Source organism: Colossoma macropomum, unplaced genomic scaffold (assembly GCF_904425465.1).
Source record: "Colossoma macropomum unplaced genomic scaffold, Colossoma_macropomum, whole genome shotgun sequence".
Taxonomy (NCBI): Eukaryota; Metazoa; Chordata; class Actinopteri; order Characiformes; family Serrasalmidae; genus Colossoma; species Colossoma macropomum.
In genome coordinates this window covers 16,252,246-16,277,528 of record NW_023494786.1, presented here as the reverse complement: position 1 = coordinate 16,277,528, position 25,283 = coordinate 16,252,246, and the positions used below count along the sequence as shown (strand labels likewise).

At 39.1% G+C, this 25,283-nt stretch overlaps 1 protein-coding gene across 2 annotated transcripts in view; it reads right to left on the bottom strand.

Moving 5' to 3' along the window:
* Positions 1-1,164: 1,164 nt before the first annotated feature.
* The window catches only part of brip1 (BRCA1 interacting protein C-terminal helicase 1), a 44,826-nt gene continuing 20,707 nt past the window's right edge, over positions 1,165-25,283 (bottom strand). For both annotated transcript variants that reach the window (XM_036562274.1, XM_036562277.1), the window contains exons 15-20: positions 11,491-11,650; positions 11,225-11,346; positions 5,592-5,704; positions 5,306-5,388; positions 4,686-4,946; positions 1,165-2,646 (exon numbers count right to left, since the gene is read on the bottom strand). In XM_036562274.1, the coding sequence (XP_036418167.1) occupies positions 2,183-2,646; positions 4,686-4,946; positions 5,306-5,388; positions 5,592-5,704; positions 11,225-11,346; positions 11,491-11,650 (1,203 nt within the window). In that variant the 3' untranslated portion in view covers positions 1,165-2,182. The remainder of the gene's footprint in view (positions 2,647-4,685; positions 4,947-5,305; positions 5,389-5,591; positions 5,705-11,224; positions 11,347-11,490; positions 11,651-25,283) is intronic.

Here is a 25,283-nt window from a genome sequence, read left to right as displayed (position 1 = left end):
ACAGAGCCAAAACCACAGACTCTTTGAGCTGCCCGCGCATTCTTCTTCCCCCTAAGCAGAAAGCACACATGCACTCTCTGCTTAACAAGAAAACAATCAATTCTTTTGCACCACGACACACCTACCAACACAGAAGGAGAACAAAATGAATATTTTATTACGTATTCAGTTTAAATACATTACTTGTTTTTTGGTATTGAAACAATTTGTTCAAAAAGGCAGCTTTTCTTGAGTTCTCAGTGGGATCAAGACGAATGGTGGGAGCTTCCTGTGGCTGTTTATTGCCCTACTGCCCCTTCACATCACTTGTCTTCCTGCATAGCTACACAGCCTTCGCCTTGTTTATATTCTAAGGACATACAATTAAATTTTTACTGGGCTGTAATGTGTGTGTAAAAATGTAAAACCGCCCAGCCATGTGAAATCAACCATGTAAAAAACCCTCAGACCCCTGTTCCACTGCACAGCCACTACAGGCCCACTCATTAAAATCAGGCCTCATATTTCTAGGAATGGGAGACGCACTCGACACTCATTTTAATGAGTTTCAACAAAAATAACAGCATTATGTTAAAAGCGGTTCTGCAGTCATAGGCTGGTCATGTTTGTTTATTAATAGCACAGTACCTAGGGATGAGGGCTGCACAATATATTGTTTGTTGATTGGACTGGCCTGAATTAAATGAATACTCTAACAAAGTATGCAGAGAAACAAATGGATTCAAGCCTGTAATTGCAGAACTAATGGTTGCACCTACATGTTAAGTGGTATATAAATACATTTAACCATTAATTATATTAAATTACTGCACGGTAAGAAAAAATGTTGAGTGCAAAGTAAGCAATAAGACGTTAGAATTTGAGGTATGGCAATTGTGATGTATCATCTCAAGTATGCAAGTGTAGTGATCGTTATCCATCCAGTCCACACTGTTTCTGACTCAACTCTACCATGTAACTGCTTCAGGCAGGCCTTTCTTTTGTAATTAAACAATTGTACAGTATGTTGCCAGCACAAAACTTGACAGCACAAACAGCATTTTTGTTCATTTTAACAAAATCAAGTTTTTACCCGTGTCAGAAAAGTGTCTCCCACACAACATTAGAATGGTGCAGAAACTGTTCTGCTACTCCCACACCAACAAGATCAACATGCTTTGTTAAAATATTACTTCAACTCTAGTTTAGAGAACTAAAGAGAGTAGGCGTGTGCGATTTGACTTGATCTCTATAGTGTTTACACTCATGCAAAAAGTAGGAAAAATGTAGGAAAAGTTTTGACAGACTCACGTTTAGCGCAGTCGGTTAGACTGAAACACTGATTAAAATGTAAGCATATTTGTTTTGTCAGAAAGGTGACTATAAAAAAATACTTTAAATATTGTGAATTCTAAGGGTGATTTTGAGAATGAGTATTCGAGTGCTCGTTTGGAAATATCAAAGCCTGTAAAACTTTGTTCGGAGGTGGCTGTAAAGTGAAAATAAGCACTCTAACCAATCTCTAAATGTTTCATTGTGTGCTGACCCCCTACAGATGTTCTGATGAGAGTTCTGTGGGGTGATCTGACGAATCTAGGCTTTCAAATGATCCAACAAATATCATTTTGATCAAAATAACACAGGCCTGTGTCACATCAAAGGTTCTCAATTATTATTTTTTTTTAAATATTTCGCGAGACACATGAATCGTAACCATGCAGATAAAACTGCAATATGGTTTAATGTCCATAATGCGCAGCCTTATTCAGAATTTATTTCCTAAAACGTTTTTTTTTTTTTAACCATTATTCAGATTGCAACTTTTCAAATCAATCATCAACCGTGATGACATCTGGCTGGCTGTCCTTAGGGAGGCACATGAAGTGTGCAGTGATTTTACCTGCTCCTACTGGTTTGCTTGGGGCTTTCTGTCTAGACCTGGAGAGCCTATGTGACTTGCTGTTATGTTGTTGTTGCCTTGTGGTCCTGTCCTCACTGCCTGTGCTACAGCTCATCCCTGCCTGCTCTGCCACACTCTGAGATAGCACACTGTCTCTGATAGGAAACTCAGTGCCTTCCCTAAGATCAGTAGAGCCAGTGCAGGTTCTCTTTTGGCTCTTTTCACAGTCAAACAAGTCCTCAGAAAGTGGCCCATTAGATGAAGGATTGATCTGTTCCATTTTAAGTGAAATCTTTGGCTCTTCTACGCTTCTACTGTGGTAGCCTCTTCATCCTCCTCCTCCTCTTCAAACAGCTCTGGGGTGTAGAAGATACTCTGGTCCTGCTCTTCCCTGTCTTCCGGCTCTACTACACTAATATCCTTGCTGGATGTACAGTCCAGGGCTGTCTTTAGAGGAGACAGGTCTAGTTGTTGAGGAGGAGGATCAGGTGGAATCTCATGCAGTCCACTCTTGGTAAGACCCCCTGTCTGAGCTGTCTGTTCCTCCTCAAGCGCTGGAATGGTATGCTTCTTACTGATGTCTGGATTTCCACTCTGGCCAGTGTCCTTTTTGGAGTCTTTACATTTAAAAAGAGGAGTTCTCAATCGGGCACTGACAGGAGTGGAGGTGAACAGGTTGAGTGAGGATCGTGACGTGGGCAAATTTTTATAGCCATTACACTCTGGAGCTGGTGGTTCAGATGGAGGCTGTGGAAACTTCTGGTCACCTATCCAAAAACAAAACATAAATTAAGTATAAATTAAAATCTCAAAACTGTGTTAGGAAAACAGAAGAGATAACTGTGAAACTGAGTGTGACTTGAAATGACCTACAAAGCTTTAGTTAGCTGATTACAGCAGGTATCATCAATTCTGGTCCTGGAGGGCAGGAGTCTAGTTTAACTGAGTGATTTTGTTGGTTTAGTTGGTGAGCTAAAGCAAGAAAATCACCAAACGATGCTGTACAGCATCCCTCCATCACTAGAATGGATAACCCCAGCTCTAGAGCTTTTTTCCTCTGCAGCGATGTTCTGGCAAAGCAAGTGTATCATGAAGGCTTTTGAGTTAGTATAGTATGAGCAGGCTGCGTCAGAGACACATAGGTTCTGGCTCATTTTCATCCATGCACAAACATTCATGCTCAATCTACCACAAACAAAGGTTATCAGGATTTAATTAAAAGCAACAGCTAAACACATCTGCTTGACCCATTGCTCTTCAGTCAAGCAGAGGTTGAAGCACCCAACAGGAGTAATGAAAGAGGAGGGAACACACACATACACACACACACACACACACGTTAGACAACGGACAGAAGATGTACACACTCACTATTACCATACACATAGGTGGCATCATTTTCACCAAACAATACCGTCAAAAGCAAAAAATGTAATCTCAAGTTTAGGTCTGTCATGATCCTAAAATTTCAGCTCATGTTTAATGTTAAATAACTGTGATTACACAGTTGTACAACAGGGAAATTGGCTGATTAGCTATCTTGCTTCGTAGCTGTCGAGACTTAGTAGCTCCCAACTGATGTCAGACACACCTCAGGCTCAAATAAACAAACTTTACTCACCGCTGCTCTCGAAAGGTGTTATAGGACCAGTCAGAAGTCAGAAAATTTGTTGTCTCATTATATGTCCCAATAAATGCATTCTTTGCTTTCTTTTCTTTATGTGAATTGCCTCTACTTATCAGACACAAATGCACCCAATTCTGTTTTCTGTCATATGACAAACATATGATTACAAAACCTAATTACTAAATAAACAGTCAGCTCAAATACCTGCAATTCAACAATTATGTAGTAACTGAGTAAGTGAGAGGCCTACTCAAGGTTTAGAAAATAAAGTCTATTTGAGTTTACGAGGGCTTTAACTCACAAATCAAATCCAATATGCTTCTGAATTATTTTAACTCTTCCAGTTCTAACTTTTAAAAGTGGTAGTTGTCATTTCCTATATGTTAAATTTACATTACTTAATTAGAACTAATATTAATAATACAACTACATATTTAAACATAATGAATTATATTTACATTTCATTTACATACTGTATCAACAGATTCAAGTCTGCATGTCTGCCTTAATTTGTTCTGATGCATAAAAAAAACAAAACTGAAATAACAGTAATACATTACATGTATATGAAAATTAAGCTGTAAAAACTGCCATGTTTGAATTCATTGTTGTCATGATATGATCTGTTTTTTGTCATGCCTATTCAGCCTACAGTAAATTAGCTGTGCTCATTTATGGCACAATGCTGGGCAGCTAATCAGAACAAAGGTCATTTACATATATGAGTAAAAACAGCCTGTTTAATTCTAAGACACAGGTTCCCAACCCTGAAGTACCTGCTGCCCTGCACGTTTTTTGTGTTTTCCTGTTTTAAAACAGCCAGTTCAACTCAAGAGGGCCTTGCTAATTATCTGATTAGTTGGATCAGGTGTGTTGGGAGCAGAGAAAACACCAAAATGTGCAGGGCAGGGGAAACTCCGGGACCAAAGAACCACTGTTCATGGAATAAAGAGAGGTTGGAAATGGTCATGAAACAACGTATTCTAGGATATGGGCTTTTTGTGTTTTTTTAAGTTGTAAGAGACAGTTTTTTTTTTGTTTTTTTTTTAAAAAGAGGGTATCACAGCATCTATGCCATGAGGAGCCTAAGAGGGTTAACATTATAATAATAGGTCCTGATGAAGAACATTATTACTTTTTAAAGAATGACTGAATATATTTTCAGCTGAGACCATGTACCTGGTTCGGAAGTACTGTTGACAGAAGGGACGACAACCTGAACCTCAGAACTCAGGGGCAAAATCGGGGGGTCAGCAGAGGACAAGAGAGTTGACATGTCACTCCCTGAGACACTGGAAGACGCAGGGGCCATCTGACCAAGCTCCTCACTGTGGGTCTGCACTGCCCCCTGTTGAATCTGGGAGAAGGACACCAGGGACTGTATGGCGCTAGTGAAGTTATCATGATGCTTCACCAGCTGACGCACCCACTTTGACAGGCCTGAGAGAACACGGCGAAAGACAGAGTGTTAGAGAAACAATATACCACTCCACCTGCTCTCCATTTCCATAACTATTCCACCACGTTATGGTCTATCTGTATAGGTTTTCATGTGGTAGCTATTCCTGACCTTATTCTGACCACTACATGTAAACTATCAGTTTATATTTTCATGTAATACATATTTCTGACTCTACCGTTACATGTAAAAGAGCACAGGCCTTGTGTACACATTTTCTAGCAACTGTCCATGACATTTCACGAACCAGTAAAAGACCACTATCCCCATCTAGTGTTGCAGATATGTAACTACATATGGGTGAGAACCCTGCTGTTCCATTTTCCCCTTTATAGCTTACCTGTGATGTACTTGTTGGGGTTAGCCCTAAAACGATCATCCACTAGAATAAGTGCCCCCCAGTCATTTTTATGTCGAATACACCTAAGGAAAGTTATATCAACTGTTATTTGACATGCAAATAAGCTCATTATTTTCAGTGCTTTGTATCAATTAAAATTCTACACAAAAAGTTTCAATAACTTTGAGATAATTATAAGAATCTGAGGTAATAAGACTTCGCCCAGTATAAATTTTTATGTTACTCACTAGCTATTCTGAAAAGTTCACAGATCTCTGATACATACCTTCCCAATGCCTGGTTTAGAGCCCGATAGGCCTGGATCTCATACCAGCGACCTCCAGGAAGAAGCCCTCTGGATTTGGAATGCTGATCATTGTATTTCATCTTCAGCTCAACCTGTAAATCAAACATAATTTTTGTCATTTATTTGACCTGTCATTATAGATCCTGCTCTTTATCTACCATGACAGACACAGTTGCTGCTGTGTGTAAGTTTCAAAAGCCCATATCATGGAAATGTAATTTTCCTCACTTGTTTGTTTAAATGAAAGCATTTGATGTTGAATGTAAATATTGTTTCAAAAACCTCTCACTCACTCTCCAGGCCATACTGTTCATGTACAGAAACTTCAAAAACAGTCCATTTTGAAAGCATTGTTTTTTTGTGATGTTATAAAATCCAATTCATTAATATGCATCAGTCTATTTAGTTTCTAGCAACACTTATTCTTCCTGAAGTTGAGCCCCGCCCATTCATCCTGAAGTTATAAAGCGTGTCTTAGGCTGGATGTTTTTTGGACAAGATACATTAGAGGACAGTCAATTCGAAGAGAGGTCATTTACACATATTAGTCTTAAAGGCAAAACAACAAAAACAGCATGTATAATTCTAAGGAATACAGAGAAGTGAAAATTAATCACGTAAAATTTAATGATGACTGTTTTTGGAACATAAAACCACAGAGAGTGCACCTCAGGGGAAAAAGTAGGACAGTGGTCTTCTTAAGTGATGATCAATGTGCTCCTGAGCCTCTTTTCTCCCTGGTACTAAGTCAATTTCCTCACCTGGGAATAAGGTCCAAGAAGCATTCCAATTCCTAAGGTGGAGATTCCACATACTATCCCACTCTAAGAAAATTCTAAAGACTACAAGCACATTGTATTAACACTACAGTAAACATGAAAAAACAAATGCTGGCATTTATTTCATTGCAGATGTATTTCCACAATCCAAACAACGACCAAACAGCAACACCAAACAGAAAGATACAATATATAGCAATCACTGAAGATGGCAGTGACCTTCAAAAAGTTCATCAAGTGACCTCTGTTCCAGCAAAGAAACCAAAAGAGCACCTGAGCACGGGACGGCAGAGCAGTCATCTGGTCACCCACTGAGAACTAACTGGATTAATACAGGCTGAATGGGTGAGAGGGCGAGCAGCAGAGGGCAAGATTCCCCTGAAGATGACACCCAGGGCCTCAAGAGCTTTCAGAAATGCTCGCCCACATTCACTGAAGCATTCTGTTTTGGGTGGAGGAGGGGGTGGTGGAACGAACTGGAAGGACCACTAGATGACATGAGCCTTGCCATCCAAAAAGCCAAAGGTAGTATCCATCAATTTTCACCCATCACTCTGCTTTTTAGCGCTAACCTTTTTGAGCTGACAAGTGAAAAGTTCAGCTCCTGTTGGATGGGACAGGTCAGCAGGGGCTTCTAACTGCTTGTGACAGGTACCGTGTGTCCAGAAGCACCCACTCAGAGCCAGAGCTGCGCAAGGCCATGACCGGTACAGGTACGGCCTGTTCCCAGCACACGTCAGCTGCAACATGTCTTTTCATTCCACTCACAAGCTTATGTATCATCTCTGGTAAGACTGCCTGTTCACATACAGCGTTGCTCAAACGCTGTAATAACATATTTATAGGCATATTCAGTGACAAACACACATCCACACCTACGGTACGGTTTGCCAAGCTTGATATGACTCACACATGATGCTAATTCTCAGTCTCATGGAGCCACCAGAAGGGTTAAACATGTCTGGATGGAGAGCCTGTCATCAGAATAAAGGCCGCTTGCCCGAGGCTGCCGATGTCATCTAAATCCAATCAGGGTCCATTTCAGCATCAGGCCCTTCACCTTCCTGCACCACATCAACACTCGATCCGACATGACAGGTTGCATATGTGAAAAAGCCAATTCTCGCTGCTAGCCAAATCTCCTAAATGTGCAAGAAACCACAAGCTGGAAGGGATTAGTTAAATGTCAGGAGATAGCCCACTCCTGTGCCTATTTCAACTTCTCTACCTGTTCATCCTTAAAAACAGACATCTGACTGAAAGGCATGCTTCACGGATGACCGGCTGTGTGTGCGTATGCACCCTTGGCGGTCTCAGCCATCTTGTTTGTGTCACTGAAATCTTGGTGCACCATGTCCGCCCGGGCAATTGTGCTGACAGCAAAGTGGCTCACGCTCACTGCTGCCTGACTCTGTCTGTGTGTGAAGATTACACTGTCCACCCAACAGGGGTATAATGTGGCATAAACACTTGCATGTACACACAAAATGCACATGCATTTCATCATTTAAAAACACCTGTTTACGCAATAGACAACTGCTGAAAATGTTGAAAGGGTGTGAGAGTGCGCTTATTAAAGTAGAATAGAATAATTATTCAAATGGGCCTGAAATTTTTTTCCGAACCTAAACGCGGCCAGAACTTTCTGTTCAAGTTCGAATTCAACCTGAACCCACTAACATTTTGCCCAAACCCAACCCAAAGCACATCAAGCGTCCAAAACTGACCTGAGCTCAACAAAACTGATCTAAAGCAGCCTAGCACCACCCAAAGTGCCAAATAAAACCTGCATAGTGACAGTAATATCCAACATTAAATCATGGATAAATAAAAAAAATGAATCATTGCTGTCCACAGAAAAACAAGTATCTCCAAAATGGTTACTTTACAGGAGAAGGCAAAAATGTTCATTATTTTAATGTAAGTTAAAGAGATTTTATTCCAAGCAATTTAGGAGCATTAATATTTGTCCATTCATTATGAAACTGTTGCACTGCTGTGTTCAAATAATGTAGAAATAAAAATAAAAAAGGGAGAAACTTAAAAGAAAACCTTTACAAAAGTTTAGTTTACTTTGTTTTTTTTGGACAGTGACAATATATAAAATAATATAATAAAATTATTAGCTGTTCAAAATTAAGATAAAATAATATCCAAGTTTTTTTTTTATCTGAATAAACTTTGCATAATATTCTGTTCTCATATTGTGTGATGCTAGTATAACAAGATGTTAGTCCACACATGTTTAATCCTACAACTTTATTTCTATATAGAGCACATTACATACAACAAATTGAACACAAATAATTTCAATGATCAATTTGCTGTTTTATTTCTAGCAAAGACATGCAACACTTATCTGCAGAGTGTTACAAATGCACTAAAATTGATGGCATCAGCTGAAGTAAAAAAATACCTGCGTGTATTATGGGGTCTATGAAACAGAAGGGGGCTGATGGTGTATTTGACACACTTAAGAAGAAAGAATTAGTGCAAGAGGAGTGTGTGCACATGATAGAAAGTCTGGGTGACCCCTTAAAGTGTCCTGACAGCTCTGTCACAGCTTGGCGGCATCAGCTGCACCTGTGAGAGCCCACTGAGAAGCATTAAAGTGTGAGTGCGTGTGTATGTGTGTGTGTGTGTGTGGCTATGGGCAGTGCACACTGACAGTCATTAGTGTCAGTGTCCTCTGTTCTCTCTGCACTAATGGGGTCATCTCCTAGACCCCAGAAACCCCCAAAGGGTTCCGTGTCAGCTCTGTGTCACCTCCCTGTATGACTGTCACCTAACTGTTCTCTATGAGCAGCACAAGCTCAGCAGGCCACAGGCACAGCACAACAGCCTTCTATCACGCAAGAAAACACTGACATTTAGCACATCAATCAGATCTATGAATCTATAGTTAATATGTTTTGCATTCAGATCAGGCATTTCCTTCTGCTCTACAGACTGTGAGAAGTTCCAAGTGACAAAATGTTCCAAAAAGCTTTCACCCTGAGCCATATTCTTAAAGGTCTAGACCAGTAAAAGAAAAAAAAAATAGCTGTTAAGTAATCTCAAATAGACTTGTTTATTTGGTTTCTGACACTGTATGTTATCTATAAACAAAAATGAAAAGGATGAAAAGGAAATTCAGGCTTTAAGACAGCTGCTATTAGAGTTGACCATTCTGAAAATTTTTTACATTTCAGTATCTTAAGGGTTAAAGACTGGATATTCCGGGGCAGTGGAGAAGACCTTGACTTGTATCAACATTTCAAGTTGTATTTGTTAAAGGCCAAGAGCCTCACTTTTGCGAACATAGCACAAACTCAAAAACAGGCCCAAAATCATGGCACTGGCAGACACGAGTGTGGCAGATATACTTTTAGTTTTTTTTCCAACCACTGGCTTAGGCACTAAAGCAACATTATAAAAACAGATGAGGTTGGAATAAATATATTGTATTGAAGCATGGTTAGGCGTGCTGCAGCGTTGTCCAATCAAATCAGCTTTTCTTATTTAATTTAAACTTTAAGAGCTACACTGACAGCACAGCACAACAATATTTTACTAACGGCAGGGTATCACTGTCTTCAGATAAAATACAGGCTTACCTAAAGCCTATGTACACACACACACACACACACACATACACATATATATATATATATATATATATATATATATATATATATATATATATATATATATATATATACACACACATATACACATATATATACATATATATATATATATATATACACACATATATATACACATACATACACATACATACATACATATATATATATATATATATATATATATATATATATATATATATATATATATATAAACATATTTCTTTTAGCTACTAAAGTGGTAGATGAAGAAGAGGCTTGCCTTTCAGATGAGACAATAAGCTAACACTAGAGCTAAAAGGTACAACCTTAGATGGGGTGCTGCCCTGTGAAGTTACATGACAAATACCCAAATAGCATTTTAACTACCAATACTACCACCAGGAACAGTAAACCAGGTGATTCCACACACATCTTCTCTCACCTATACAGCCTATGCCAACCTGAGCGTCTCCGGAAGACTCACAGATTTTAAATTATCTGGGGACAGAGTGAGGAGACACAGAGCAGCAAACAAACACTCTGGACTGCTGCTGAGCACAACGTGGCATTTGAGACATCAAAAGCCTTTAAGGTTGTGGCAGCATCCCCTTTCGGTCCATCAGCTCAATGTTTGACCAGCATGCTTAGAAACAACCTGCCTGATTAAAGCCTATCTGATGACCCCTCACCGAAAAAAAACAAAAAAAAAACAAAAAAAAAAATCACATTCAAATGGCAAACCCGATCGGTTTCCAGTGGAGCAGAAGTGAAAAAAAATCAAAGGCCTTCCTCAGAGGTAAACCAGTCATCGTACCAACAGCTTCTGCTAAGGTGAAGGGCTAGGAAGCATCAATCATCTGTACATGTCCTCATGGTGACAGACATAGTTAGAAAAGCTTCAACATGCTCTGACAGCAAGGGGCACAAAGGGGGAGCTTAAAGGTCGAGACTATCTGCTAAGGACAGAGAAATTTTTACAGACCACAAAAAAGGGCTGTGTCACTCAAGGTTCATAAAAACACCCAAGCTTCAAAGGGAATGTGCAGCAGACAACTGTTTTCCCACACCACAAAACCCTGATATCACTGAAACTGCCAAAAGATTTTTATGAAGCTTAGCAAATAAAATGTTGGAAATAAATCACTTAAATTATACTCCGGCAACTGTGATGACTACAGTGATAATACATCATATACGCAGCAGCACAAGAGGAGTAAGGCACTACCTGAAGGTCTTTGATGTTGGGGAAGGGAATGCCAATAGTGACCACCGCTCTAGCATTGTCATCAGTGAAGTCCAGTCCCTCACTCACTTTCCCTCTGCATACTGCAATCAGCAGTGCTCCATCTACAAAGAGGAAAAATAATTTTAAAAAATCATCAGCATCATCTCCATCAGCAAATAAATGCCTATTATAATGCATAAAAGTGTTTTCAGAGAAAACTGGACAAGATGACAACTACAGCATGGGAGGAGTGTCCTGCCTCTCACCTCTGGGTCCACTTTGTCTGATGGCCTCATAGTACGTTTGCAGCAGCTCATCAAAGTCGCTCTTTGCTCCTCCACGTGGTTCTGCAATCACAGTCTTCCGCTCCTCCAGTTTCTCCCACAAGCCTGTGTTCATCCAGCGGTCCCTCAGCTTATCCAGCATCTACTAAGACATATGTTTTCATCAGCGACAGCAACACACATTCAGTGCATATGGAACACAGTCTATAGCAGGGGTGTCAAACTGAACCACTAAAAGATTACATGAATATTTGAAACATTCAAAATTTAAATGTTTCCAGGATGCAGGTCTTTTAAACGTACCTATTTGCTTGAACTAAACGCCTGGCACCTTTTCTCTGCTGCAAGTTTATTCATTGTTGGGCTCAATTTCTGAGCTGCTGAGCTAACATTAAGTGTTTATGTTGGTTGAACTGTAGCTGAAACGCAGCTAGTGTGTTTGGTGATATCACTGTTGAGAAATTGTGTAGAACTGTGGTGTAACCGCTGTCCCAGAGATTGTTGTTGGGGGAGGAGAGTCAGAGCACACAAGCTAATATTAATAGAAAATTAAAATACTTTTGCGGGCCGAATAGGATTGCGTTGTGGGCCTGATCTGGCCCGCGGGCATTAACACATGGGGTCTATAGCATGCATTCTTACATTTGATGTAAAGAGTAATATTTCCCCTGAAAGAAATCAATATATTTCAATTACTAGCAACAATACAAACACATGATACACTGAACTCAAACCGTATGTACAGTTGTATTCAAAAGTCTGAACAAATTCTTTTTTGTTGATTTTCTAAGTGAAAATGAGTTAGCACATCCTCTACCGTGAACAAACGTTTGCATTTTTCTTTAAATTTTAGTGCCCAATATCTATACAGTATCCATGCAATCAGAGTTTAAAATATTGACCAAAAATAAAACATAAAACGTGCCATAATTTTTTACACAGGCCACATGTTATGCTTTAGTTTTTCCATTATGTTAAATTAAGTAAATAAAAAGAAATTGTGCATTAAAATGTGCAGAAATGTGTTCTCCATAGATGATGTGTTATCTTATTTTTACTTAGAACAATCAACAAATGTCTTTTGACCCGGAGTGTCCAACTCTATTTATGCAAACCCAGTAAGAATGAATTGATATAGGAATTGTAGACCAATGGCCATATCCAATATTGTTCATGTACATACCTGCCAATGCCGATATCAATGCTGATACATAAACATTTGTAAAATACAGTAATTTGAGATAGATCCACCTGGATTAGCATCATGGAGAAATATGAATGCATTTGTAGAGGGTTCCAAATCCAGTAAAATTAATAAAATGCAGAGATTTTAAAACAGTAGCCCAGCATCACCTAAAGATTCTGCTTTTCCAGAGTACAATAAAAACAGCATCAAATATACATATCAAATATCAGTCAAATCTAAACCGATTGTATGATGCTGATATTTTACTTTAAGCAAATATCTGTCAATACTGACATGATTCCGATATCATTGTGCATCCCTAATATTCAGGGGAGGTTCATGTTGAATGTTATTCTTGAGTAAAGTACAGAGGTAAAAAAATTAATTTAACTGTACATGTACATGTTGTGTTCTTAAGAATGATAAGCTTTTAACTTGCACTGCAATCTGCCTGTATAACATGCTGCAAAGTTCACAGAATGACATTTTCCATCTCCCTCTCACGCACTTCTCTTCACTGGGCATGAAGTTTGTACTCTCCCCATAATAAAAATCACTGTTGTAGCGCTATTGTTAGTGCAAAAAGTCAGCGGCTCTCTAGGGAGGAACATTGATCTAAAAGCCTTCTTCCACACAGAGACTGACTTGTGTCTCAGTGGTGCGCATTTTCCTCTTGAATAAGCATGCCTTCCCAATCAAAGAGAATCTCCACTGGCTTGGAAATGTGTTAGAAGGGTCAAGTAGAAGTTCTTCTTATAGTCAGCAGAAAACTTCTCACAACACTGCAAAAGTGTTGGTTGTATGTCATTCATTCTCACTGCCAGAGGCGGTGGAAAGCATAGTTGAAACTCCGTGGGCGCCTGCATACAAATCCTTCCTCTTCTTGCAGCACCGCAGATTTACAGCTTGGATTGCTTGGATGTACAGCCCAGTGTACAGCCCAGTGTACAGCTAAACTTCAAGATCTTTATTTGTCCTCCACAGGCTGGAAGAAAAGAAACTAAGTAATAGTTACTACCTGGCTATCATGGTAGTGTAAGTAGCTCCTTGCTTATACAGAATTACAAATGTGGCTCTACTGCCAATTGCCAAGTAGTTCCATATCAGTGGGTAGCTGTTGAGCCACTTCCTAGCTCAACCTCCAGCTCAACCTCCAGCTCCAGCTCCAGCTCCAGCTCAACCACCAGCTCAACCACCAGCTCACAATTTAGATGGCACTTCTAGTTGAGTATTGCAGATATCTGGTAATATCTTTAACTGACACTTTTTGGAATCACTCAAGTTCCTGTGCAACCACATCCAGAAACCTGCAGTCTGATGATCCAGTTCTACACAGCAATCATCGAGTCCATCCTCACATCATCCATAACCATCTGGTTTGGTTCCTCCACCACACAAGAACGAGCCAAACTCCAGTGCATAATCAGAACAGCAGAGAGGATCACTGGATGTAGTCTGCCAGCGCTTCAGGACCACTACAACAGAAGGACGATGAAGCACGCTGGCAAAATTAAAGCTGACCCCTCTCATTCTGAACCTCTTCCAGTCACTCTCCTCTAATAGAAGGTTCAGGGCTGCAGATCTGAATGATACGGCAAAAAGCTAATTTAACGATACACAATATATAATGATATTTATTTTTTCTAACGTCAGGTAAGTCGGAACAAACAAAATAGTGCAACATTTAAAAAATACATGAATAACTAGGAGTCCAATTATTTGGATCCAACATTTCACATGCTATGCCACACTACATTTAATTAAATACGAATATAAGCAGCTGGGAAGTGTTTTTAAGTATTGACAATATCCACTATTTACTCAGAAAAGCATACTGTCACATATCATGATGTCATTTATCACAATAACGATATTGTTGATTCGCCCTACTCTACAAGGCCACCAAAACCAGCCGAACCAGACATGCTAACAGCTTTTTCCAATTACACTTTGCAGTATAATTTTAAACTGAAACCAACAAACCTCCCTTACTGCACTACAGTAACAAGAATGCACTAAGCAAGAGAATGCTTATTTGCACAACTGTAAAAAATGTCTACAATGTTAATTTCAGTCTGTAATATTCTGTACATAATAGTTCTTACCTTATATGTCAACTGAGACCTGCATATGTATAGATACACATATCTGCATATGTACAGATATTCACATATCGATTTAGCTTATTTCACATTTGCTCTTTATTATTCTTTATTCTATTCATTATATTTTTGTTTGTCGCCGAGTTATAAATATTTGATAATGAATTGTGTGCTTGTCTGGTCTGTTTAGTATGTTACGTCATACATGGGTGCAGTCACCAAGACAAATTCCTTGTATGTGTAACATACAAGTAACAAAAATGCCAAAATAAAGTGATTCTGATTCTGAATATCTGAAGATAACTTCATGCACACCACAATAGTTTTTTTTCCAGATCTCCTCAATGTCATATCCCCTCAACAGGTCATCAGTGTATTGAACTGGCTTCCCTGTTGTGCTCAATCTTGGCCTTGAAGTATCATGGAGGCTAGAAGAAACAGGTGCCAAACAGACAGAAATTTGTTTGCTCCAGGGAAAGGAATGAAGAGGCCTGTTTGTCATAACAGAATCTTTTGACAAAGCCTACATGTTCATCATATAATAGCAAGTATATGCTATTATATACAGAAACAGTATATAACTAGAATATAACTATTAAATACAGAAATCAACACCTGTCTTCTCACCTTGTTTTTGGATATATTTACAGTTATGTGAAAAAGTAGGAGATCACCCTTCATTTCCAGCAAAAACAGCCAGTCAAAGTAATTCATTTTTCACATAATATTTGAGATCAGATATAAACTAATCCACCTGCATAAGGAAGGGGGAAAGCAAAGGAAAATAAGAGTTTCCAAGTTCAAACAAATCTTAAAAAATACAGCAAAAATGTAACAAGTGCCTGACAGACCACCAAAACTGTCACCATCAGATAAACACTACCTAAAGCTTTCGTCTGTGAGAGACAGAAGAAAATTCAGCCCTACTCTTAAAAAATCCTCAGGTGTTTGTGTCCAACCAGTGTTAGATCATAAGAAGCATAAAATTAAACCAATTATTAAGACTGAAATTTGGTGGTGTGGAAAAATTTTCCTGCAGATTTCTTTGAAAAAGCAAGTCTCCTGAAAAGAATAGAAACTGTAAAATGCAAAAGGTGGACATGCCTATCACTGAAAAATCTGATATTTAGTTACCGAAGCAACAAAAAACGAATAACACATTTAATGGCCATGTTGATTGGAAAATCAATAAATAAAGGGTAGCCTCACAGTACTGCACATAGTGGGCAGTGCACTTCATCTTTGCTCTTTTGCGTCTCCTGATCCTGCAAAGTCTGTGTGCCTTCCACTCACACAACACAGCAGTGATCCTATGAATATCAGATGACCGCCAGAGTTGTCTGTGAATCAGAATCTGCAAGCGGATTCCAGGAGGATGTCTTACATGCGAGCAGGCTATTTGTATTACTGACTGCATCACATGGCAGATCACTCGGTGACTTTGTTGGTGTAAGATCTCAACCTGTGAACAGGTGCATGAGGATTATCCACTGTGCTCTGCACTTCATCTGGCAGTCATTTAGAATGTGTTCAAATAAGTTCAGTCACATTTATAATTCACAGAATCAATTTGGATGGGCCTTATAGACTCGTATATCACAGCAGCTTTTCCATTACAGATACAAAGCTACAGTAATACTAATAATAACTTTGGCACACTAAAAAGATAGCATCTAAGAGAAATGGAAATGTGTTACATTTCAAATGTTGTGACTGCTTCACTGGAAAGGGGAAAATTAAACCTAAGAGACCTAATGTGTCTATTACAAAGGTGTAACTGCACCATCTCAGCATAAATGTGTTCAGAAGCTTACATAATAATGGCTCTTGGTGAACATTATCATTTATTATTCACTGATGTGATACCTGTGTTAATATCACCCACACCTACAACACTGCTTTCAACTTCAAAGGGCTTTTAAAATTAAAAAAAAATAAAAAAATAAAAAAATAAAAAATCACAAAAGCAAAAAAAACAACAAAAAAAACCTCACAGATGTCACAAAAGCAAGAAATGATGGCTTATTATTTCTGAATATCTGGTATTTCTTCACTAGTTTCTGTGGCTGAATTGAGCATATTTTGTGTGGCTTATTCATCAGATACAACCGATGGGTCAAGTCACTGTATTAAGCATCCCGAATTTACCTCAAGGGGCAATGTTATTAATCTGTGCTTGAGCCGAAACGTAACCTGATAATAACCCTGGTGTAACCTGATAATAAAATGCCGGACCTTAAAAGACAGGGACACATGCAAGCACAAAGACTCCTTGTGTAAGCTCGTTGTTTATATTCCCAGAGCTGTAATTTGTAAGGCCTTATAAAAAAGGCCGAAATACAATACAGTGCCACTCCAGGAGCCCTTTGGCTCACAGGGTAATGGTCCTAATGCTTTTATCTCACAGACACTGTGAGTAAACATCGCTCTATGTCTGCCTCCATGCTGCCATTTAATTACGTGCACATTTTCCGCATCCCTCATCTTGACAGAGTGGAAGCCAGTTCAAAAGCAGGAGAAGAGCCACTAGTCTGTGAGGCTGGAATTTGTGACTGCTGAAGAACTGAGCCTCACGCTTTTCTGCTTTGCTGTCTCGCACACCGCAACTGCTTCTTTAGTGAAGCCTAAAACAGTGAATGCTTTCTTCTCCTAGTTCTGCTCTTTAGTAGGGATGGGCATTTCAACCTTTTCTACTACTCACCTACACACATTTATTAAACAAACAGTATTCAAACATCATTGTGTGCAGCTAGCATAAAAGCTGACCTGTGTCTGATTTATTAATTTATCTTTTAGATATTTTAGGAACATATTAGTTACCATACTAGATTACCACTTGAACTACAGAACAATACCTTACACAACCTATAGGGTACAAATTTGCAATACCTCTCATTCAATTATTCCCATAAGGTTCTGCTCAGGTGTTGTCATTTCACTTAATGTAAGACGCAATATTAGCTGTTTGAGTCCTGACATCCAAAGCGTTCCTAAACCAGTAAAATGTATAAAATGCAGACCTTTTACCATACCAACCATTTATCACAATAATTACAATAAATAAGTCATCAAATCGTGGTTAGAAATATTGGTCAAATCTGAAGATCTGTCTGATGCCAACATTCTATTTTTAAGCAAATCCCTAATATTGCTGACATATCTTATGAGATCACCATGTATTACTAATTTGAATAACTATGCCCACTCCTACATTTTTTACCATAATTACAGGTTAATACAGTACGGAACGTGCAGTGCTTCAAGTTTATCTAAAACAGTTAAAAGTTTTCACATGTAACTGTTCTAAAATATGTCCCTGAGAAGAACCTGGAAAAGAAAAGCCAACCTAAGAATAATAGAAAAACAAATACAGTAAAGGAAACTGGAATCCAGGTTAATGTTCTTTAACAAAGTAAGCTACTGTAGATTTGCGTGGAGTGGAAGGAAGAGAATATGGCGCTTGGAGGATGGCGATGTTGGTTGTGGTGGGATGAGCACATGGCCTTCATGACTAATTTAGAGGCATTATCTGACAAGAGCAGCAGTGTTTCCACAGGGCCCAGACCACGCCACCGCGGAATGAAAATGTCAATCTACACACTTGGCTGATGCTCAGGTGCGCAAACATGACAGGAGTGACCCTGCGCCAGCCCTCGGTAAAATCAGCACAGAGCCATCAAAACAGACAGCGTACCCCAACCAGACAGGAACACACCAGCACCAGACGGGCTCTGACAGTGATTAAACTTATTTATCTTTGGACCCACTCACGTATGTGTATGTGTCTCATACACCTTACGGGGATAAAAGAAGTGCCTGATCAAATTTCAAAGTTTTAAGAGACCTGCACAGCAGGTTTTGAACATATTTTCCAGTGGTCGTATCAGTAATGTTCAGTTAAGTGGGACACGGACAAGGAACATGGTATGGGAATACGACAACACCACGAAAGAAAGAGTGTGAGAGTCCTGACAGTAAAGCCCTTCTCACTGCTTGTGCAGGCCGACAGCTCACGCCAACAGCGGCCCAACCTCATGGCTTATTCATTGTCCCAGCTGTGCTCCATTACAGCAGGCAAGACACTCACAGCTTCAGAAACACACTAACATCAACCTCAATGGCCCTTAACGGGACTATGGCAGAGAGAACATAAAAAGTGGCAACTTAGCAATTATATTTAGGGCTATCAGGAGTAATGGGAAAAATAATATTGATTCAAAATTACTTTTTTTAGTTGGCAATATGCATGATGATGTGTGTTTTAAATTCTCTTACTGTCATCTTGTACAGTAAGAAACAGCAAGCTAGAAATCTCCATAATTATGTATTTTTTGCAGCATAGTTTTTTATGTTTCAATGGGCTCTTTTTAAAAGTGTCTTTTAAGCCTTAGGAAGGCGATGCATGTTCAGTTAAGTTCATTTAGTGCTAATGCATTTTCCTAGCTTGATCTTTCAAACTTAACTGTAACTCTTTCCTTCAAATACAGCTTTTAAATATCTTTTAAAGCAATACATTTGACACCTTCAGCAGACATTGGACAGTACTCGCAGGAGATCTACAGATAAATCCACAAGTAGCAAACTAATAAAAGCCACTGTAGCCACTGTTGCACTGGATCCTATACACAGTACAATTAAAAACATGATGCAAATTCCGAGAAACACTTTCAACACTGCTACACCTGAACCACATTTCACAAAAACATTGAAATCACACAAAACACTTTGATCAAAATGACTACACCTGAACCACATTTTAAGAACGCGATGCAAACACAAACACATGCAACTCAAAAATGCTGAGTGAGGCACAACACAGTGGAAAATTTTCTGGAAGAATCTCCATGGGGATGGATATCTGTGATGGAAAATAAAAGAAGCTGAAAAGACCACAGTGACTCACATTCAGTAAGGTCATGGCTAACTTGGCTGGTTAGTGAGCTGTCTGCCCTGTCATAGCCTTAGTACGGTAGTTTGCTGGTATTACTATTTTAACTTCGAGTTATGCTCTATAACTCATCTGAATTATTATAGTGATATTGGTAACTGTACAAAAAAACTTTCACTTCTATGATTCATAGAATTTAAAAGCCTGAATAGCTCTATCCACTTAGAGCAGGGGTGTCAAACTCAACCACTAAAAGGGCCACATTAAAAACAATCTCAACAAATTCTTGGGCCAGGGAACATCTATGTTTCTATTTCATTTTTAATTAATGTGCTATAACCCGAACTGGCCACTGTTTATTCAAAATATGCAAAAACTTCAACAGTAAAATATATGCACTGGTAGTAGACCTTGAAATAATCAATGCTTGAAATATTAAAAATTTAAATGTCACCAGGACATTAGGTTAGGTCTCTCTGGCATCTGTTAATTGTGTAGAACTGTGCTTTGTACTTTGATTGTGTTGCCTGCATCTGCAGCTGATTTTTGTTTATATAATGATAAAATATTAATAATAATGATAATAATAATAATAATAATAATAATAAACACACAACACACACACACACACCTCATTGAATTACTGAAAATAATAAATACATTCTGATTTAGCTCATTTTGTCTACTCAGCTATAAGAAAATGCACCGCTTTTTAACTCCTTAAAATCCCATGTTTACTACATACTAAGGCTTATTACTCAGTAACAGGGGCTTCAATGGAAACTGGCTGAGCTATTTTTATAGGTTATAGAAGTGTGCAATGAATCTTTGGGCCTGCCAGTAGGCCCTGGCCATTTAAGGACTTACATGGAAAAAGTGTTTCTTTAGTGTCAAATTTCAGCAAATAAGACAAGGCTGATTAATCAAAATTGGTTAAATCAAAATAAAGCAATTAAGTTGCGTTTGACAGCACTGGTTCATTTTAATTTGTTTGGCCATAGCTCTAATCTAAAGGCTACTAATACAACTATTAGTTGGAGCCCTAACCATACTGACAAAGTGAAGCAGTAAGGGATGGACGCATGTGAGTAGTTAAAGCTTCACTACAAACCAAACCAAGTCTAAATGAAAGAAAGTTTTACAGTAAATAAAATACTGAGGCAAACTCATCCCACTTTGGCAGCATGGGTCATTGCCATCCAATGCATAAAGAACATAATTGGGCATGATTAAAAGCAACAGTGAATCTGCTAATGCAAACAAAATGGAGTGATGACTGTTTTTTGAACTTGGAAAGGCACAACAAAACATGAATAATTCATTGTCATTTCTGGGCAAAATGTATGCATCGCTCAGCTCGTGCAGTTCCGGTAGATTAGGCAGAGCGGACCCCGCTCTCTAAGGGCATGCCATAACAGAGTGGCACTCGGAGGTAGTGAACTGTGTACGCTCAACTTGCTCTCCCTCACTCTCTTGCTTTCTCCTCATCCTCACACCCCCCTCCAAGCATCTTTATCTCTTTCCCTCCATCTCCAACAGAGCTCTATTGTGTGGCAACACATTGCTGGATCCCTCTTTTTTTTGCAAACAGCCATTAAATAATGGAACGTGCTTGGTCGACGGGCATCATTAATGAAACATGCAGGCTCTGGTGGCGGTAGGAGTAGACATGTAGCAGCTGTAAATAATTCAGTCTTCAAATATCACAGTGACGATCACGCCAAGGCTGGAGCAGAGTGGCGCCCATGCCACCTGCCGGCGAGAAGCCACGCGCATCTACGCTGACGCAGAGCAGGCCATTAGTGTGAGGCCAACAGTCGTGGAGCTAAGAGCAGCAGATAAAGCGCGAGACTGGCTTGAGGAAGGATCCGGTTTTATCTGGTCAAGAGCTGCAGCTAGAAATTGCCTGCCTCGCTAATGCAGGAGCTTTCAGAGAGGAAGTCATACACTTCAAGTGGCACATCAGCTGTGGACAAAATATTTACCCAGAAATACATGTGAAACCGAGTGACTTATCATGGCCACTTGTAAGTGGAGCACGTCGCTCAAACCCGTGCCCTCCTGCTGCAGAGGAAGCACTAGTAGGTTCTGGAGGATTGAAAGTAGTAAACAGTCAAGAGTGGAGACATTCGGCACTGTTAGCTGCTAATGGTCCTCAGTGTCACCGTTTACAGATCATTTACAGCTCAAGTGGGCAGCAGTTACAGAAGCTGAAGTCTAATTCTGGCTTATTTCATTGTGAAGTGACTAACTCGCTTGGCAGCATTCAAGTTAAATGCACATTACAAGCAGACATAGAAACAAACAGCGTGTATATTTAAAGCCAAGGCTTTGATGAGAAGACCCACAGTGGAAAATAATATTCAGTCAGATTAATTCAATAATAATAATAATAATATCAAAAAAATATCAAATTTGACTGACATATTGGTTGGCCAAAATTCCTGACCAATGGGTCAAATAAGGTTTTCAAACTAATGATTTAAAACATTCTTATTAAAAAAAGGATGGCATGTGCATTTAGTGCAAGAATGTATCCATTATATTAGCATTTGTTTCTTATCTTTTATAATAGTCAAAAATTCACGCACAACAGCATTGTCAGGTGCCACAGCCACATATTAATTAAAAATATATTTCATATTTATACAATACTAGATTTGAAACCAACTAAACCATTAAGAACTATGGGAAGCTCTGCATTTTCTGCTGTTTATTTGAATTTTAAAAGTTTGAAAGTTAAGAACTGACAATCACAATTGAAAATTCACAGTTGATAACCTTATTAAACACAGCGCCTTAAAAATCAGTCACAAATTCATATTGGCCAAGCCCTACTATGAATGAGCATGATCTAATAGCACTAGGCGAGAGCTCCCGCTGAGCTGACAGTGCACTTATGCTTGAGTGTGCCTGGGAGACAGTGGGCAGCGTGCACAGGGGCCTGCAGGTCTCATAGGCTCTTAGCTCATTCACCCTGCAGTGCACTTTGACTTTGATAGGACAGAAGCTTAACGGATACAGCAGCCCAACACCCACTCCCTCCCCACCAGCACCAGGCGCCAGTACAGACGCATCTTCACACAGACAGCATGGCGACATCACCCCTAATGGCCCTTATCTTAATCTGCTTTAAAAGCATCTTGCATTTCTCCAAGATCTTTTCACCTTTGCAAACCAACATTTAATAAGTGGGCCCTCCCCAGTTGCTTCCAGTTCATTTCAGCTGTGATCGAGCCAGACGATGAGGGGCATTGCAGTTTAATGGGGTCTAACTAAGAGGGGGGTCATTGTGTCAGAGCTGCTACAAACCACAGCTCTAGAGGCACCGTGAATAGTCTGTGTGGGTGTGTCTAGGGGGAGATGAACTAACAGAACCACATTGCCCCTCGGTGTCTGGTAGTGTTTCAGAGCACACACTTACACACATGCAAACACACACAGGATGTCGCCTTTAACGAGTGTTAGAAATCATGTAGAAGAGGCGCTTGGAGACAGCAGATACTCTGTCCTATTCCTCAGATGGGACTTAGAGGCTCCAGGACCTCCGCAGACTCACAGGCTCATATCAATCCCCAGTCTACTCAGCTTTCAGATTAAATATTCATTCAAACAGAGAAGCCATGTATACATCTAAACAATATGAGCAAAGAACCAGAGCCAATACAACCAGGAACTACATGAGCAAAGAACCAGAGCTGCACTAAAATGTGTTAAAACTAGAAATGATTATCCATCTGAATTTAGGACTGTATGATATGGACATATTTAATGTGATGTTTGATAAACCTGTTGGTAGGTGTGTGCACGTGTGTTGTTTTATATTTCCTCATAGGCCTACAAAATAAACATGGGGTTTCATTCTAAAATGCTGTGTATCCATTAGTAAAAAATTTGGACGTAACATATTTTTTAAAAGAACAATAGCTGATGTATAATGGAAAATATTTTTATTCTCTCTAATAAAGGTGATCTTAACAGTCATATAGCATCGATGTTTCTTATATGCGTAAAGTCCGCACTCCCAGCTAAGTATTATTTAAGACTTTCAATTCTTGTATGTTAAGAAGCCCAATTTTGCTCACATTTGCAGTGGGGTATTTCTTTTTTGTGAGAGTTTAACTGAAAAAAAGCCACAGTCCTGCACGAGCCATGTTGTTACACCTTTACTCCTGTACTCCCTGTAGGACGGCATCCTTTTAAGCTCCTTTTAAGCCTCAGCAGTCACTAAAAAAAATCAGACTGGTATCGCAGTATTGTGTCATCCCCAGTTGAAACATAGAGCTTCACTAAAATAAATTTCTTCATACAGAGCACTATCATAACCAACTAAAAAAATGTGAACAGAGATCCAGAGCCACACCTAAACATGTTAGCCCCATATGTCTTTGCTAAAACAAATAACTTCATGCAGAAACACATAGACACAGTGCATGCACATAGGCACAGACATTTGAGAAAGTTGCTTGTATCCTTACAGCATTCATCTTGACAGGCAGCCTGAAGCAGAATCAATTATTCATGTTAAATGCATAACAAACAAAGAGGAACAAAGTATTTATCAAAGGGAGCCTAAAAGTGAGCTCGTTAACTGAAAGGTGATACAGGAAAAATGCTGGCCTGCACTCCTGAGGTTTGTCCAATATGTATTGTACACCAGCATCACCTATTAGTGGCTAAGTGGAAAACGAAGTCACTGCTTGATAATTACTATTGAGTTTTTAAAAGGAGTGCTTTAGGTGTCACTTATTTAAATGCTCTGCTAAGGACAAGTCAGGCACCAACTATAATCTCACACGACACGCAGGTTACGTGACAGTGCAAGGGCATAACATGTGGTCTCTAACACCTCCCAGTGGTGAGCATGCATAGCTGCAGATTTGAAGATAAAACTCTCACTCCGTATTTATCTGTAAAGGTCACTCCACATCAAATGCATCTCTGTTCTATTTTTTTTAGTTGTCCATTTCAGTCCTTATTTTGACCCCTTGGATCCTGCTGCATTTGTTTACGTATCATATTTTTCTCACTTACACACAAGTAAAGCATATAATCCATCCCCGAGCATCAGGTACTTCATTTAAAACCAAATCCACCCCAATGTCATGATCTCATTGGCCTAGGAGTTGCAGAACAGAGCAGAACAAGTACTACGCTGCATAAACAGTGTCTGTACAGTCATTATGATAGTTTGGTCTTTTGGTCATTATGATAGTTTGGCTGACTGATAGTGACTTAGTTCATGTTTGTGGCGTCACATTTTAAACCTGTTGCAAATCTGGTTGAGCAAAAAATAAACAAAGAAAAACATGACCAAGTGACAAAGATGGTCACTTGAATTCATTCTGCTGTCATGGGACACTGGCAGGTTGTTAGAATTCACATAACATGTTCTAATACATGCCCTAACTTTCAATACTTTCAATTTTCTTTATTTAAATAAGTTAGCACCAGCTTAAATTGTGTTTTGCCATCATTTATACAGATTCAAAAATTAAAATTCAACAATCAAGTTAACAATTAAATTAATTTGAATATTTTTTGTTCTATCCAATAAACATTTGGTGTTCACACAGTAATGGGTGCTTGCAGTCTTTAT